This window comes from Leishmania panamensis, assembly GCF_000755165.1.
Source record: "Leishmania panamensis strain MHOM/PA/94/PSC-1 chromosome 1 sequence".
Classification (NCBI taxonomy): Eukaryota; Euglenozoa; class Kinetoplastea; order Trypanosomatida; family Trypanosomatidae; genus Leishmania; species Leishmania panamensis.
In genome coordinates, this window is record NC_025854.1 from 204,620 (window position 1) to 218,206 (window position 13,587).

Sequence of the window (13,587 nt, forward strand, 5' to 3'; positions counted from 1 at the left end):
ACTACCCTTACCCTTACCACACACACACACACACACGTACGCCATTCACGCAGCCGAACAGAATCCGCTCTCTCCTTCGCCCCACCCCCACCACCACGGCGCTGCCCCACATCGCTCCTGTGAAGAAGCTCGCACGCCGTCAGTACCCTAGCGATTCCCATCTCATGGCGCACAGGCGCATGCGCAAGCGCGTCTCCTCTTTTCTGCTCGCTTCTCTCTATCACTTTCACTCCCACTCTCACTCCGCACGCGTCGTGGGTGTCGCGAGTGTGCTGCTCCCACCAGCCGCCTCTCCCTCTCCCCCTGCTGGCCTACGTTTATACCATCTCTACACCCGCAGGAGCGCCCCACCCCACCCTCTCCGTGCGCACGCCCTCACCAGGCCCGCATCTCTCTCCGCCACGCATCGGATACCGCGCCCCCCCCCTCCTCCCCCTCTCGCTAGCGTTTGATCGCGCATTCTCGCGCCCACACCCCACAGCGTTCCTTCTTCATTTCACACACACACTCTCTCTCGCTGCTCTGCGCTGCTCGTTTCACGCCCTTCGCCTCGCGTGAGCCGAGATTGCCTCGTCTTCGTCGAGCTCCTCCATCACCGCCGCACCTTTCCGACTCGCGCGCTGTCTACCACAACGTACACGCACGCACACGCACACACACACACACACACGTGCTGGGTGGCGGTGTGAAGTGAAAAATGCCGGGCGTTGATCTTCTCGATGCCTTTGCCGAACTCGTGGTACGGGTCGTCTTCAGTCTCCCGCACACAGAGCCAGACAGGACGTCGAGCAGTGATGAAGACGTGCCTTGTGGCGCCAACAGCAGCGGCACGCAGATCTTCTCTCACACGAACCTGCTCGAGGAGGAGCAGCAACTGCTCAGCGACACGTCACTGGCGCACATTACCATGAACAGCACATGCGTCGGCAGCCCCGCTATGTTGACGACCTCGTGTAGCAACCCCGTCAGCCGCGGCAGCAGCGCCGCCTCGCTTGACCTTTACCCCGGCGGCATCTGGAACCCCCTGGCGCGGGTACCGGCGGCCGCAGCGGGGAATGGCGCGAGATCATCGCATCCGAGCAGCGTGGTGTCGCTCGGCACCGGCGATAACCTTTCCACCCCACGCAGCGGCCCCAGCTTGTGGAATCGAATTCTCGGTGGCAGCGGCCGCACGCAGACCCCACCGCGCACCCCGTCCTTCAGCCCTGGACCGCACACCGGTCTGACGACCACAATGTCCAGCTTTGTTCAGCTTACAGATGAAGAGCTCGGCGTGGGCGCCGCGGTCAGCGGTCGCGGTGGCTACAGCGGCGCCGGTGCAGCGCATAGTCTTGGTGCCGGCAGCGGTATCTGGGGCGGCCTCTCCACCACGCCCATCACGGTATTTTCGGGTGACTCCACACCGCTCCGTGAACTGTGTCCGCTGCCTTCCCCCCCGTCGTCCAACCCGCACCAGCAACCGCAGTTTGCGTGCTCCCATACTTTATGCCTCGGCCAGAGTCTCACACAGAGCAGCAGCGGCAATGGCGGTCATCGCTCGCAACGCAGCTCCTCCAGCGAGTTTGACGTACTGTAGCGATGCCAGATGCGGGCAATGGGTGCCAGCCAGCCAGTCCCCCAACTTTCTCTGGCCATGAACACCAGTGCTCTCTGCCCGCTAGCCTGACCTATCTGCACCCGCCACCACCGCCGCCATCTCCATTTTTCATCGCCGCCGCCACGGTGCGACTTGCCTCTCTCTCATCTCCCCCCCCCCCTTTTTTTGCTTGTTATTTTATGTTGCTTACACGGTGTTGTGTGCCCCCACCCCCTCCTCCCCTTTGCTGGTGCAGTTTCGTTCCTGCGACGTGCTGCGCCCGCTTTGGATTTCCGCCGCCGGGGTGTTCCCGCGAGGTTCTGCGTCGGTGCCCAAGGCGCCTACTGCGCCTCCGCACACAGAGAGAGAGAGAGAGGGAGGGACAGGCAGGGAGGAGGACGAGAGGGGGGAAGGGGGGGGCGTTCCTCTCCGGCTCCTTGTGAAGACAGATCTGCGTTCATGTATCGCCGTTGTCCTGTCCGCTTGGCCTCTCTCCTCTCTCGCTCTCTTCCCTCCATGTCCCCTGCGAACTCGTCCTCCCCTCCTCCACCGCCACCACCACCTCCTAACACCCCTCCGACTCAGCTCTCCCTCCCTCCCTCTCTCTTTCTCTCTCTGGGTGTCTGTTATATGACCTCTCTCCCTCAACACCCTCGTACACTCGTCATCCCTCCCCGCCCCTTCGTCAGCTGATCTCTCGGCTACTCCATCAGCTGTTGCTGCTGCTACTACTCAAAGCCATCCCCCCTCCCCATCCCATCCCATCCCTTTCTGCCTCCTTCACCCCTCCTCTTCTCTCGAGGCGACGACGAGAATGATGACTAGGTAACCGGCATCAAACGATTTAATGGTGTCAGCGGCTGCGATGCGCACCACCAGCGCCGCCCGCGCGTGATAGCCTGTGCAAAGAGGAGGCGGTGACGACAGTGCCTTGGCGCCCCCCCCTCTCTCTTCTACGGATGCCCTCGCTGTTGTGGAATAATTCTGCGCTGCTCATGTTTGCCCTCGTCTCTCGCTCACCTTCGCACCACCGGTACGGAAAGAGTGGGGGAGAGGCAGCGAGGCAGCGATGCCACACGGTCCACCACCACTTTCTCCCGTCTCCTCCTGCAGCTCTGTGGAATGGCGGGGACTCAGCGAGCTCGCGATAGGCGTGGGTCTCTTCTCCCTCCCCCCTCTCTCTCTCTCTGCTTGTAATGGTCCCCTCCCCTTTAACGCTTTACCCTCTACGTTTACCGTTGGCCTTTGCAGGCGAGTTGTCTGCGCTTTCACCTATCGGTGCTCGTCGTACGCCTCCCCTCCTCCGTGGGTGTGGGGGTGTGCGCCCCCTGACTCTCGTTGTTGCTTTGCTAGACGAGGGATGCACTTTAAGGGGGGCAAAATGAATGGATGGCGGAGCGCGCAAGAGACCGAGACCGGGACGCGAAGAGGAGACGAGGAGAGTTACTACCGCTCGCTCGCTGGTGCGTGCGTGCGATCACCCTTCAAAGAAGCGCGCAGAAAAGAAAATCTTGAGAGACAGGCGTGAGGAGAGCGTACCTTCAGTTCATGAATAGCCGAAGCGCTGGAGGAGGAAACGGGCAGAGGGGGGGGGGGGGGGGGACCGGCGGCTTCGTCGGCGGACAGCGAATGAGGCTCGTTGAGGCATTCATTTACTCCGCCGCGTACACGAGGACACGCTCACACCCCTCTGACTGTGTGTAACACGCGGCTGCTCTTGACGTGGTTGGCCCCTCCCCTCCCCTCCCACCCCCTTCCACCGCAGGCTGCCTTGCCCCGCCTCCGGCACCCCCTCCCTCCATCCTCGATGTAATTATCATCATCAAGCGCAAAATGCGATCCCATTCGACGCGCCTACAGGCGCCGCCGCCGCCGCCGCCCCCTTCGCCGACCGCCACCACCGCCTCCTCCTCCTTCTGCTCCCTTTGCCTGCGTCCCTCCCTCCCTCCCTCTCTCTCTTGCCACCTGTCATTCACCCTCGTCACCGATCGCTCTCCCCGCCCCTCTTTCCTCCTCCCCTCCCCCTCTCCCAAGGGGGCGTGCGGAATCGTTTGCTGTGCCACAAGCCGCCTGAGCACACATCAACACCACCCGCACGCGTGCTGAGCGAGAGAGAGGGCGAGAGACGCGTACACGCCGGCACACACACACTCTCACTCACTCACATGCATACACACATATCCGAGGCACAGCCGTCATCGTGATCACTGCTATCCTCACCAGCAGTGACAACCATCTCCGCTGCCTCCTGCCTCCTGCCTCCCTCCCCCCTCCTCCTCTTCTCCCACCCACCCGCCATCTCTTCTTGGGCTCCAGTCAGGTCTCTTTCCTGTGATGGCTTAGCCTGTCCTCTCGCCACCTTCGCTGCTCCCTCTTCGTTGTTTGCTTAATTTGCCTCCAACACGCCTCAGCCATCAGCAGCCGCCGCAGCATCACTGCGGCTGCTCGGGTGTGTAGAGGCGCAGTCATCAGCGCGCACGGATACAAACACTCCCTCCCCCCCTCTCCCCTCCCCCTCCCTTCTTCTTTTCCTTCGCTGCTGCATCTCCCTCTTCCTCTCTTGCCCCCCCCCCACCCCGCCCTCAATCACACGCTACCTTCTTCTCGGCTAATACCCCGGTAGAGTCGTCCGAGGCGCACGGCGATTGCCTCTCCTAACGCAGACTCACCAGAGCACACAGCGACACACACGCTCGCAGCTTCATCGCCAAACAAGCGTTTCGTGGAAGCGAGGGGGGAGAGAGAGAGAGGTCTTCTCTCCCGTCTCTCTCTCTCTCTGGCTCTTAACGTCGCTCGACTCGTCTGGTGTCCGTTCCTTCTGTGCGCGCCGTCGTCCTTGGCTGTCGTTGACGACGAGCCTGTCCCCTCTCTCTCCGGCATCCGCGCTTGTGTGTTGCTTCGCCGCTGTCTGCCTGTGCGTGTCTGTGCGTAGCTGTACGGGGGAAGGGGAAAGAAATGTCCGATGATCCATCGGCAATGCCGTCATCGTCCCCTGTATCTTTCAACGGCGTTGACAGCGATGCGAGTGATGCCCGCACAGCACTTGCCCAGGTTCGCCAGTTACTCGCGGAGCGGCGGAAAAATCGATTTGGCGTTGCTGCTGGTGCAGCTGCCCCTGTGGCGGCAGCGGCATCGGCGCGACCACTGCTGAGCAAGTCGTCAAAATCCAGTAGCCATCGATCCTCCCTATCCGTCGATAGAGCCGTGCATGGCGATGGCAACAGTAGCAGCTGCGACGACATGAATAACGCTAACCGTCAACGCAGGCAAGCGCCTGGCTTTCCCCAGCAGCACGGCAGGCGACGGCCGCCATCGGCGCCAGACAACTTCCTCTCACACGGGACGAACAGTGCACTGGCGTCGCTGAGTTCGTCGCCATCCTCGCTGCCTCAGGCAACGACATCGGCATTGCTAGCGGTGTCGAAGCCATCGGCGATGGCTTTGTGCCCATTGCCCTCGCCTCCTCCGTCGCGGCACATCTCGTACTACGGTGGCTTTCTGCCTCACACGCTGGACTCGTACGACCTTGCCGTGGCTGTTTTCCCGCCGTCGGGCCGCACAGACACCCTGCGACGGCCGTCTCGTTCTCCGTCCCCGGCGCTGACGTCGGCGATGACCGCGACGGAACAGAGCGGCGCGCGCAGTTCGTGTGGGAGATGCACCCCCGGCTGCCGAGAGAGGGCCGCTGCCACCGGGCGGCCCAACATGGCGTTCGACGAGGCTCTCGCGGCGGCGATGGTGTCGACGGCGGAGCGTATGCTGGAGAGTGACAGGCGAAATGGCAGCGCCGCACCGCAGCAGCCGTGTCGGCGCTACTCGCTCCCGACAAGGGCCACGGTTGGAAGCGCCATCCCTGGCAGCAGCAGCAGCAGCGATGCCAGTGGCCCAGCGTTGATGACGGCGCTCCGCGGCAGCCCGAAGTGGGGACCCCGGACGCCACCCAGCACGAGCCGAGACATGGCAGCCTTTGGCCACACCACCCCCGATCTCCTGATTGCTGCGGATGGCGGGGACAGCAAAGGTGGGAACGGTGTTGGCCCTCACTGCGCAATGGCGACAGGGCTCTCGCGGCACCACAACCGCAGCGCCGGTGGTCTCTACATGGCAGAGACCCCCGTCTTTACAGACCCGTCGCTGTCGTTGTCCACGGCTGCCTCGCAGTCCATTCTATGGAACCGAGGCACGCGGGAGTCATCTCCAGCCCCACCACGAATTCCGGCGCCCCGTGAGAATGAGTGCGGTGTTGCTGCGCACGATCCAGACACACCATCACGGCAGTCGCCAGCGACATCCGCTTTGTCGGACATGGCTGGGCGGCCTGTGAGCCGCGACTACTGGGTGCGTGGCATTTCCGCCACGTCGAGTGGCCCCAGCGGACGCATGATGGTGACGGCAAGCAGCCGGACTGCAGGGGTGGCTGAGAAGGACGCCGCCCCACAGCTGTCGCACCACCAGCTCACCGAGGCCTTCTACGGAAGCTACAAGGGTAGTGAGATGGCGCAGGACGCGTACAGGTACTTCGTCGCACAGCAGCAGCAGATGAAGCACCCCGTGGGCGTTAATGGCAGCACCACCTGTACAGCGCGATGCTGGCAGAGCGGCAGTGTCGGCACGAAGCGGTGCAAGGGGGGCACCATGCACCAGCAATGGGGGCCCTCGGCCACGAGGAAAGCAGCTCCGATGATGATGCCGACGCGCACAGCAGCAGCAAGGGGTGCGGACGGGTGCACTGCGCAACTGGTGCTCGTACCAGGAAAATGGGGGAGCCAACCCAGAGCAACCACAGCAGCCTCAGCTGCTTCCCTCATGACAGCTGCTGCCATCCATGCCGCTCCGACGCAGCTCGAGCCGCCGTCCATCTCCACCGAAGTGCTGCTTCCGGCGTTGCGACAGGGCTCCGGTGCCGCAGCCGCAGAACGGCAGCAGCACCATTCGCAGCCCAAGACACGGTCGAGCATCACCAGCCTTGGCAGTGTCCACAGCGACAACGGCGGCAATGGCCACGATACCTCCTCGCCGTTGTCGCCGCCGAAGCTGTCGGCGACTGTCAGGTCAGCAGCATCAACGCCGACAGCGGCAAAGGGCGCTGGGGGGACAGCCATCGACAGCGTCGCCGATCAGCGGCGGCGGCAAAGCCGTCTGGCACAGCTGGAGCCTCTCTGTCTACCCGACCCCGCTCTCGGTACTCCCGCATGTCAGCACAGCGCGCAGCAGCAGCAGCAGCAGCAGCAGCCACTGAAGACGTCGGCAGAGAGGGCGTCGCTCACAGTCTTAGCGATGGTGCGTCCTGCGCCTGACCAGGATCGCGCCCCACATACGTCGTCCTTCTCGATTGATGAGGGGCCACGTGATACGAAGGTGAACCACGTGAGCGCACCTGTCGCAACGGTAGCGACGGACCGCGTACCATCCCTGCTGCGCGTATCCGTGTCCCTCTTCGGAGGGGGGGCACCTCAGCACCAACAACCCTCGCGGCCGCACGTGGGTCGCCCTGACGCGTAACGAGCTCCGTCCGTGAAGCGAACCACCGAGAAGAGCCTGGTCGAGTGGAGTAGGAGAGTTGGACCGCGTGTTGGTTGTCACGGCAGTGAGTGGACGCGTTCAGAGGAAAGAGCTGAAAAAGCTCCTCTACGTTGCGCACGCGCGCTCTCCTTGAGAAACCATCTACCCCCCCCCCTCTGTGTGTGTGGGGGGGGGGGTGGAGCTTGGGTAAGCGTACATGGGTCCTCGGCATCGACGTCTTGCGAGTCTGCAGCATTGAGAGTAACGACTCGGTCCTCATCCACCCTTCTTTCCCCCATTGTGCCCGTTACGCGAGCAACAAAATGTGGGCCGGATGCGCTTGTGGTTGTGCGCTGATGGGTCAATCAAATGTGTCTCTACTCCCTCTGCCTCCTCCTCCCCCTCCTCTCTCGCTCTGCTGGTGCTGCGACGGCTCTGCTGCACCCATCATGGGGGGGGGGTCCCCGTGGCGTGGCTGTCGTATGCACACCACACATGCGCTGTCCAGCTCCCGCAGTTTTTTGTGTGCCTATTCGCTCACCTCCTTTACCCGCACGGCATCCCCCTTCTCCTCCTTCACTCCGTAGCCGAGAAAAGCGATTGAACGACTCAGAAAGCGCCTGAATCCACCCCACCCCCAACTACACCACCGCCACCTATGAGCAAGTCCGACCTCGCCAAAGACTCGCAGGCCCCCCTACCTGCCATGGTGCTGCGCTTCGGCGACGACGTCGGCGATGCCAGCTACCCCGAAGCCGCTCTCGTCGTCGAGGGTATTGCAGCGCCATGCAAGGCAGAGACGAAGAAGGTGAACACCGACAGAGATGACAACGCCAGCAGCACGGAGTGCGCGCCGCCCCACGCACAGCACTGCCATCAGCCACCGCGGCGCGACTTCCGGAGTGGCCTCTTCGACTGCCATGAGAGCTGGGCCGTGTGCCTCGACGCGTGCCTGTGCACGTACTGCGTGGCCAGTGCGCACCATAACTTCCTGATGAACGACACGGCGGGCGTTTACTTCCCCGCCTGCTGTGGGCTGCTCTGCGTCGATGCGGGGCTCAGCGCACTCTCCTCGTGCCTGCCAAGCTCTCTGTACCTCCACACCTACCTCATGCGCAGCGCCATCCGTCAGCGCTACGGCTTGCACTCGGCGGACGGACGTGTCGACTCCGACGAGCACGACAGCGGCAGCTACCGTGTCTGCTCGACGGAGTCGCTGCTGGACCTCCTGGCCGTATCCCTCTGCCTGACGTGCGTCATTGCTCAGCACCAGCGCGAGATCATGCACCAGGGCGACTGGTGTGGTGGTGTCTTCAGCAACCGAAGCTCGCTGCAGGCCCCGGCGACAGTGCATACGGTCTAGTCGAAGCACCATGCAGCTGAAGAGGGGAGAGGAGAGGGGCGTGTCGGGAAGGACGAGGATCGAGCTGGCGGGTGGCAGCAGCGTAGTCCTGCGCATGCATGGTCTTCGGCCTGCACTCGTGTACGGAAACGCGCACGCCCTCGCTGCGCCCCATCCCTCGCCCGGTGCGCCCCTCTAGCCCTCTCTCTCTCTCTCTCGGGTGGAGCTGTGTTCCACTTTGGCGGACTCTCTGCGCATGTGGCGAGGAGGAAGTGGGGAGAGAAGCCCATCAACCCCACACAGCCAACACAGCCAACACACCCACCCACACGCACGCACGCACGCGCAGAGGAACACGACAAGGACTGCGGCGTTGGCGATGTAGCCTTCCTCTCTCCTCTTCATTTTTTCACTCCGGTGGCTCGCTTCAGGCCCCCTTTACCATCTCTCTCCTCTTCCGCTCCTCTTCCGCTCCCCCCTCTCCCCCTCTCTCTCATTCCTTTTAGGGGGAGCGGAGGGGAGGGGAATGGGGGGGTTTCTCCCCCAGTAGATGCTGTTATGCTGATCCCTTGTCCTTTCCTTCGTTTCTATAGCTTGCTCGCTTGCTTGCTGGCTGGCTCGCTTGCTCGCTTCGTGTGCTTCGCCGTCGTGCGTCCGGCCCTCAGCCTCACTTCAAGTGACGCCCCCATTCACCTACGCTGATCCAGAGAGAGAGAGAGAGAAAGCGGGTCTCACTGTGAGGCGGTGGCTGTCAACCAGCCCCCACCCCCTTTGACCCACGCACGCACGCACGCGTCCCTCGCTTGCAATACCCGCACAGGCCAAGCACGCCCTGAGGGTGTATCGCCCTGCGCTTTGGGGGGGAAAGGGAGGGAGCGGCAGTGGTGTGGTGGCGGGATAAAGCAGCCAAACCCCCGCCCCACCTTCTCCTCACTCCTTCCTACTATCAGCCTCGCATCGCGCTCGCCTCGAAGGTGCTTGCTCCCCACCGGGACACCTCCACCCCGCGCGCTCCCCTTTCACTGGCACGTGTGTGCCTGTGATGAGTCGCCTGCACTTAGCCCCTTCGCCCCTCCCCCCTTCCCCACCGTCGCACGCCTCCACTTGTACTCACGAATGCGGGGCCAGACACCCCACCCTCCACCCCCCTCACAATTATCTTCAGCAGCCGCACAAACCACCACCACCACCACCTATGAGTAAGACAGCCCACCTCCACAGCGTGCAGGTGTGCGCGCCTGCCAACCACAGCGGGCCTCAGCTATGACAAGGGCAAGAGCAGCGGCCCTCTCTGCAACATCCATCCCTGACGTCCTCCTCGTTGCTGACGTTATCACGGCGTTCAAGCAAAATGAGAATGGCGAAGAAGGTGAGCTCCGCCATCAGCCACCGCGGCGCGACTTCCGGAGTGGCCTCTTCGACTGCCATGAGAGCTGGGCCGTGTGCCTCGACGCGTGCCTGTGCACGTACTGCGTGGCCAGTGCGCACCATAACTTCCTGATGAACGACACGGCGGGCGTTTACTTCCCCGCCTGCTGTGGGCTGCTCTGCGTCGATGCGGGGCTCAGCGCACTCTCCTCGTGCCTGCCAAGCTCTCTGTACCTCCACACCTACCTCATGCGCAGCGCCATCCGTCAGCGCTACGGCTTGCACTCGGCGGACGGACGTGTCGACTCCGACGAGCACGACAGCGGCAGCTACCGTGTCTGCTCGACGGAGTCGCTGCTGGACCTCCTGGCCGTATCCCTCTGCCTGACGTGCGTCATTGCTCAGCACCAGCGCGAGATCATGCACCAGGGCGACTGGTGGGGTAGCGGAGTAGGGCTTATCGGCGTGGTTTCTTGCCCCTGCCTCCCCCCTCCTCCTCTCCTTTGGGAGAGGAAAGAGGGCTGTCGATGGGGGGTGTACGGAGACACGCCCATCCACCAGCTTTGCTCAGCGCCCACCCCCTTGTAAAGCACGCGCTCAGTCGCTCACACCCTCTCACGCACTGTCGCTGCCTTCTTTTTTTTTTTCCGCTTTTTTCTTCGTGTGGCGGCGTGCGGGGCGGGAGTTTCATCTCCGTCGCGCAAAAAGTGTAATCAGCGGCACATTTTTTGCAGTGAAGACTCGGCCTGGATGGCGAATTTCAGGCGTCCGTCAACCGCCCTCTCGGCCTCCTCCTCCTCCTTCCCCTTCCCCTTCCCCCCCCCCCCTCCACACATACACACGCACTTCCTCGGCCGACCAAGTGAGCCCCTGTTGCTGTCTGGACGAGGAAGAGAGGGGAGGGAAAGAGCGCTTTTCTTCTCGTTTGCTCAGCGCCATCTCCCCCACCCCACAGACGGTGGGACAGGGGCGTCAACGAGACGCACCAGGGCGTGTGTGTGTGTGTGTGTGTGTGTGTGTGTGTGTGTGTGTGTGTGTGTGTGCCGGGCACCAGCGCTCAAGGCGGCTCCGCTTGCCCCAGCTGCTTGGGGGCGGGGGGTGCGTGGGTGTGCTCCTTTCCCCCTCCCCACGTTGTCCACTCGGAGCCCCCACCTACTGCTCTCTTGCATTGAAGTCGGCCCGATCCATCCAGTGCCCGTGCACCTCTCTCCACCAGGTGAGACCGGAATGCCGGAAGAATAGAGAGAGAGAAGGGGGGTAGGCGCGAGGGCCCAGCACTCTCGTGAGCACCCGCCCGAGTAAAGAGAATTACTGAGGTCGTCCTTAAACACCACCTGGAGTAATATGGCTCGGTGTACGTGGCACGACTGCGCACACGGGCCCTTCCCCCCACTTATCGCATTATTCACCGCTACGGGAGCCCACTGGGGGGTGGTGACAAGGCCGACTCTCTCCTCGCCTCACACCCCTCCTCGTCTCTCACCTCCCTGGCGACCGAACGGCAGGACGGTGTTGCGCTCTGACGTGCGGTGGGCTTCATCCTTGCTTTACCCGCCATCACACATCGACGCTCGTCGCGCTGTTTTGCTTGCTCATAGTCGCATTCTCCCTCATCGTGCGTCGGCTCCTGGTCTACGTGCACGGTGGGAGAGGCGAGCTCGACGCGGAGGGAGGAGAGCGCGCGAGAGACACGGGGGGGAGGAAAGAGCGAGCGAGACTGAGTTGCACTGAGGCCAGGAGCCGACAGGTCGGTGCAGAGCGACTTCAACGGCCACCACCACGCCCACCCTCTTCTTCTTCTTCGTTGTGGGCCGCTGGCTGGTGATCAAGACGGTGTTCAACGTGGCGAACTTCCTCCTGACTTTCCCGAATCACTCGCGCCCCCCCTTTCCCCCCACCCACCCCCCTCTCTCCCCCCGTAATTCAGAGTTTTTTTTTTCTGCCGTCTCCGAAGCGACTCAGCGCGGCTCTCACATTTGCCGCTGCCTCGTTTCCTGAGCGAGAAGCCGAACAGCAGCGTCAACGAGAGGAAGGGGGAGGAAAGCGACCACGTCCGCCAGCAAAATGTCGTCGCGAGCGCCGTCGCGGCTGGCCTTCACACAGGCAAGCGACGCGCTGGCAGCCCTCATCAGCCCATCCACCCAGTTCTCGATTGCTGGCTTCGATCCTCAGCTGAAGGATTGGTCGTTTGTCAAGCCGCTGGTGGTCGGCGCCGGCGGTATCGGCTGCGAGCTGCTACACCTTCTCGCCCTCAGCGGCTTCGCGCACCTCACCGTGCTTGACATGGACTTCGTTGAGCTGTCCAACTTGAATCGGCAGTTTCTCTTCACGCGCAGCGACATCGGCAAAGCGAAGAGCACCGCGGCGGCGGCGGCGGTGCAGGCGCGATGCCCTGGCGTCTCCGTCACGGCAATCGTAGGGCGCCTAGAGGATCAGCCGGACGACTTCTACCGCGACTTTGACGCGGTACTGCTCGCCGTGGACTCGATTCAGGCTCGGCGCTGGATGAACCAAAAAGTTGCTGCGATCGCCACGCGCGTTATTACTCCCGCCCCTGCGTCCGCGTCGCCACCTGCAGCACGCTTGACAGCAGTGCCGTGTGATGTGCCCTGGGCCTCCCCAGCACCACCGCCGGCCTCCGTGCAGCGCGTCGGGGACTACGTGATTGAGGACGCCAAGCTGATCATTGACGCCGGCACGGAGGGCTTCGAAGGGCACTGCCGCATCGTTCACATGGCGCACAACCGCACCCCCTGCATCGAGTGTGAGATGTACCTCTACAACAGCGGCGTGACACGGACAACGGTGCCGCTGTGCACCCTAGTGTCGGTGCCTCGCGTACCGGAGCACTGCGTGCTCTACGTGCAAGTGAAAGAGTGGCCAGAACATCACCGCCACTGTTGCCGGCGTAGCAGCCAAGGCGGGGACGGCGCCGTCGCTGCCGCAGGAGAGCGCGAGGAGGAGGGGGACGGAGATGAGCCACTCGACCCCGACAACGCCGAGCACGTGCACTGGGTTGCGGAGCGAGCACGAGCACGTCAGGCGGCGTTCGGCATTGGCGGCGCTCCGATTGATGACATGTTCACGCTCGGCGTAATCAAGAACGTTGTGCCGGCTGTCGGCTTTACCAACGCGTACGTGGCGGGGCAGGCCGTGACGGAGCTCATGAAGTGGCTGACCGGGTGTGCACCGGAGCTGAATAACTTCGCGTTCTACAACGGTGCCACCGAGGCAGGCGTTTACACGAGCATCGAGAGATGCTGCGGCGCCCCGATGCACGGCAGCGGCGACGTGGCGGGTCGCTGCCTCGTCTGCGGGCCGCGCCCTGTCGTCGCGGTCGATGCGAGCGCCGTCAGCGCCGCCGTGTTCCGCAGGGAACTCATCGAACTCCTCACACCAGATGCCGCCGCAGCCGCGGTGCTGCACAGGGGCTCTGTTTTGCTGGTCTTGCAGTCGGCGTCAAGGCTGGTGGAGGTGCCACTGCCGAGCGCCATCAAGGAGGCAAGAGCAGTCGTGCACGGGAACAGCAGTAGCAGCAGCAGCAGCGACAGCCTCGCCAGCATGCTCTGTGCCGCCGGTCACGAGGAGTTTGTGAAGGGCTGGAGGGCTGGTGTGCAGATGGCCATGGTGGAGTGCTTTGGCACAGCCGACGACGCACGCGTGTCTGCACTGGTGCAGTGGCGGAGCGTCTCTGCGCAGGCCTAAGAGCACGGCAGCGCGGTTGTGCAACGGGCGAGCAGAAGAGCCGAGTGTGGATGACTTGTCGCCGGTCCCCTTCTCCCTCTCTGCCGACACTCAA

General features: G+C 63.2%; 5 protein-coding genes across 5 annotated transcripts; all 5 read left to right on the forward strand.

The window, feature by feature from the left end:
• Positions 1-697: 697 nt before the first annotated feature.
• Positions 698-1,576, forward strand: LPMP_010670 (hypothetical protein; the record flags this gene model as incomplete). The annotated part of the gene is made up of 1 exon (XM_010698407.1): positions 698-1,576. One exon carries the CDS (start codon positions 698-700, stop codon positions 1,574-1,576), a length of 879 nt encoding a protein of 292 aa, XP_010696709.1.
• A 2,955-nt stretch (positions 1,577-4,531) lies between these two features.
• On the forward strand, positions 4,532-7,078 carry LPMP_010680 (hypothetical protein; the record flags this gene model as incomplete). The annotated part of the gene is made up of 1 exon (XM_010698408.1): positions 4,532-7,078. The coding sequence occupies one exon, from the start codon at positions 4,532-4,534 to the stop codon at positions 7,076-7,078; it is 2,547 nt and encodes an 848-aa protein (XP_010696710.1).
• A 658-nt stretch (positions 7,079-7,736) lies between these two features.
• Positions 7,737-8,441, forward strand: LPMP_010690 (hypothetical protein; the record flags this gene model as incomplete). The annotated part of the gene is made up of 1 exon (XM_010698409.1): positions 7,737-8,441. The coding sequence occupies one exon, from the start codon at positions 7,737-7,739 to the stop codon at positions 8,439-8,441; it is 705 nt and encodes a 234-aa protein (XP_010696711.1).
• A 1,242-nt stretch (positions 8,442-9,683) lies between these two features.
• LPMP_010700 (hypothetical protein) lies at positions 9,684-10,376 on the forward strand (the record flags this gene model as incomplete). Its single annotated transcript, XM_010698410.1, has 1 exon — positions 9,684-10,376. The coding sequence occupies one exon, from the start codon at positions 9,684-9,686 to the stop codon at positions 10,374-10,376; it is 693 nt and encodes a 230-aa protein (XP_010696712.1).
• Positions 10,377-11,852: 1,476 nt separating this feature from the next.
• LPMP_010710 (ubiquitin activating enzyme, putative) lies at positions 11,853-13,493 on the forward strand (the record flags this gene model as incomplete). The annotated part of the gene is made up of 1 exon (XM_010698411.1): positions 11,853-13,493. One exon carries the CDS (start codon positions 11,853-11,855, stop codon positions 13,491-13,493), a length of 1,641 nt encoding a protein of 546 aa, XP_010696713.1.
• Between the last annotated feature and the right edge of the window lie 94 nt (positions 13,494-13,587).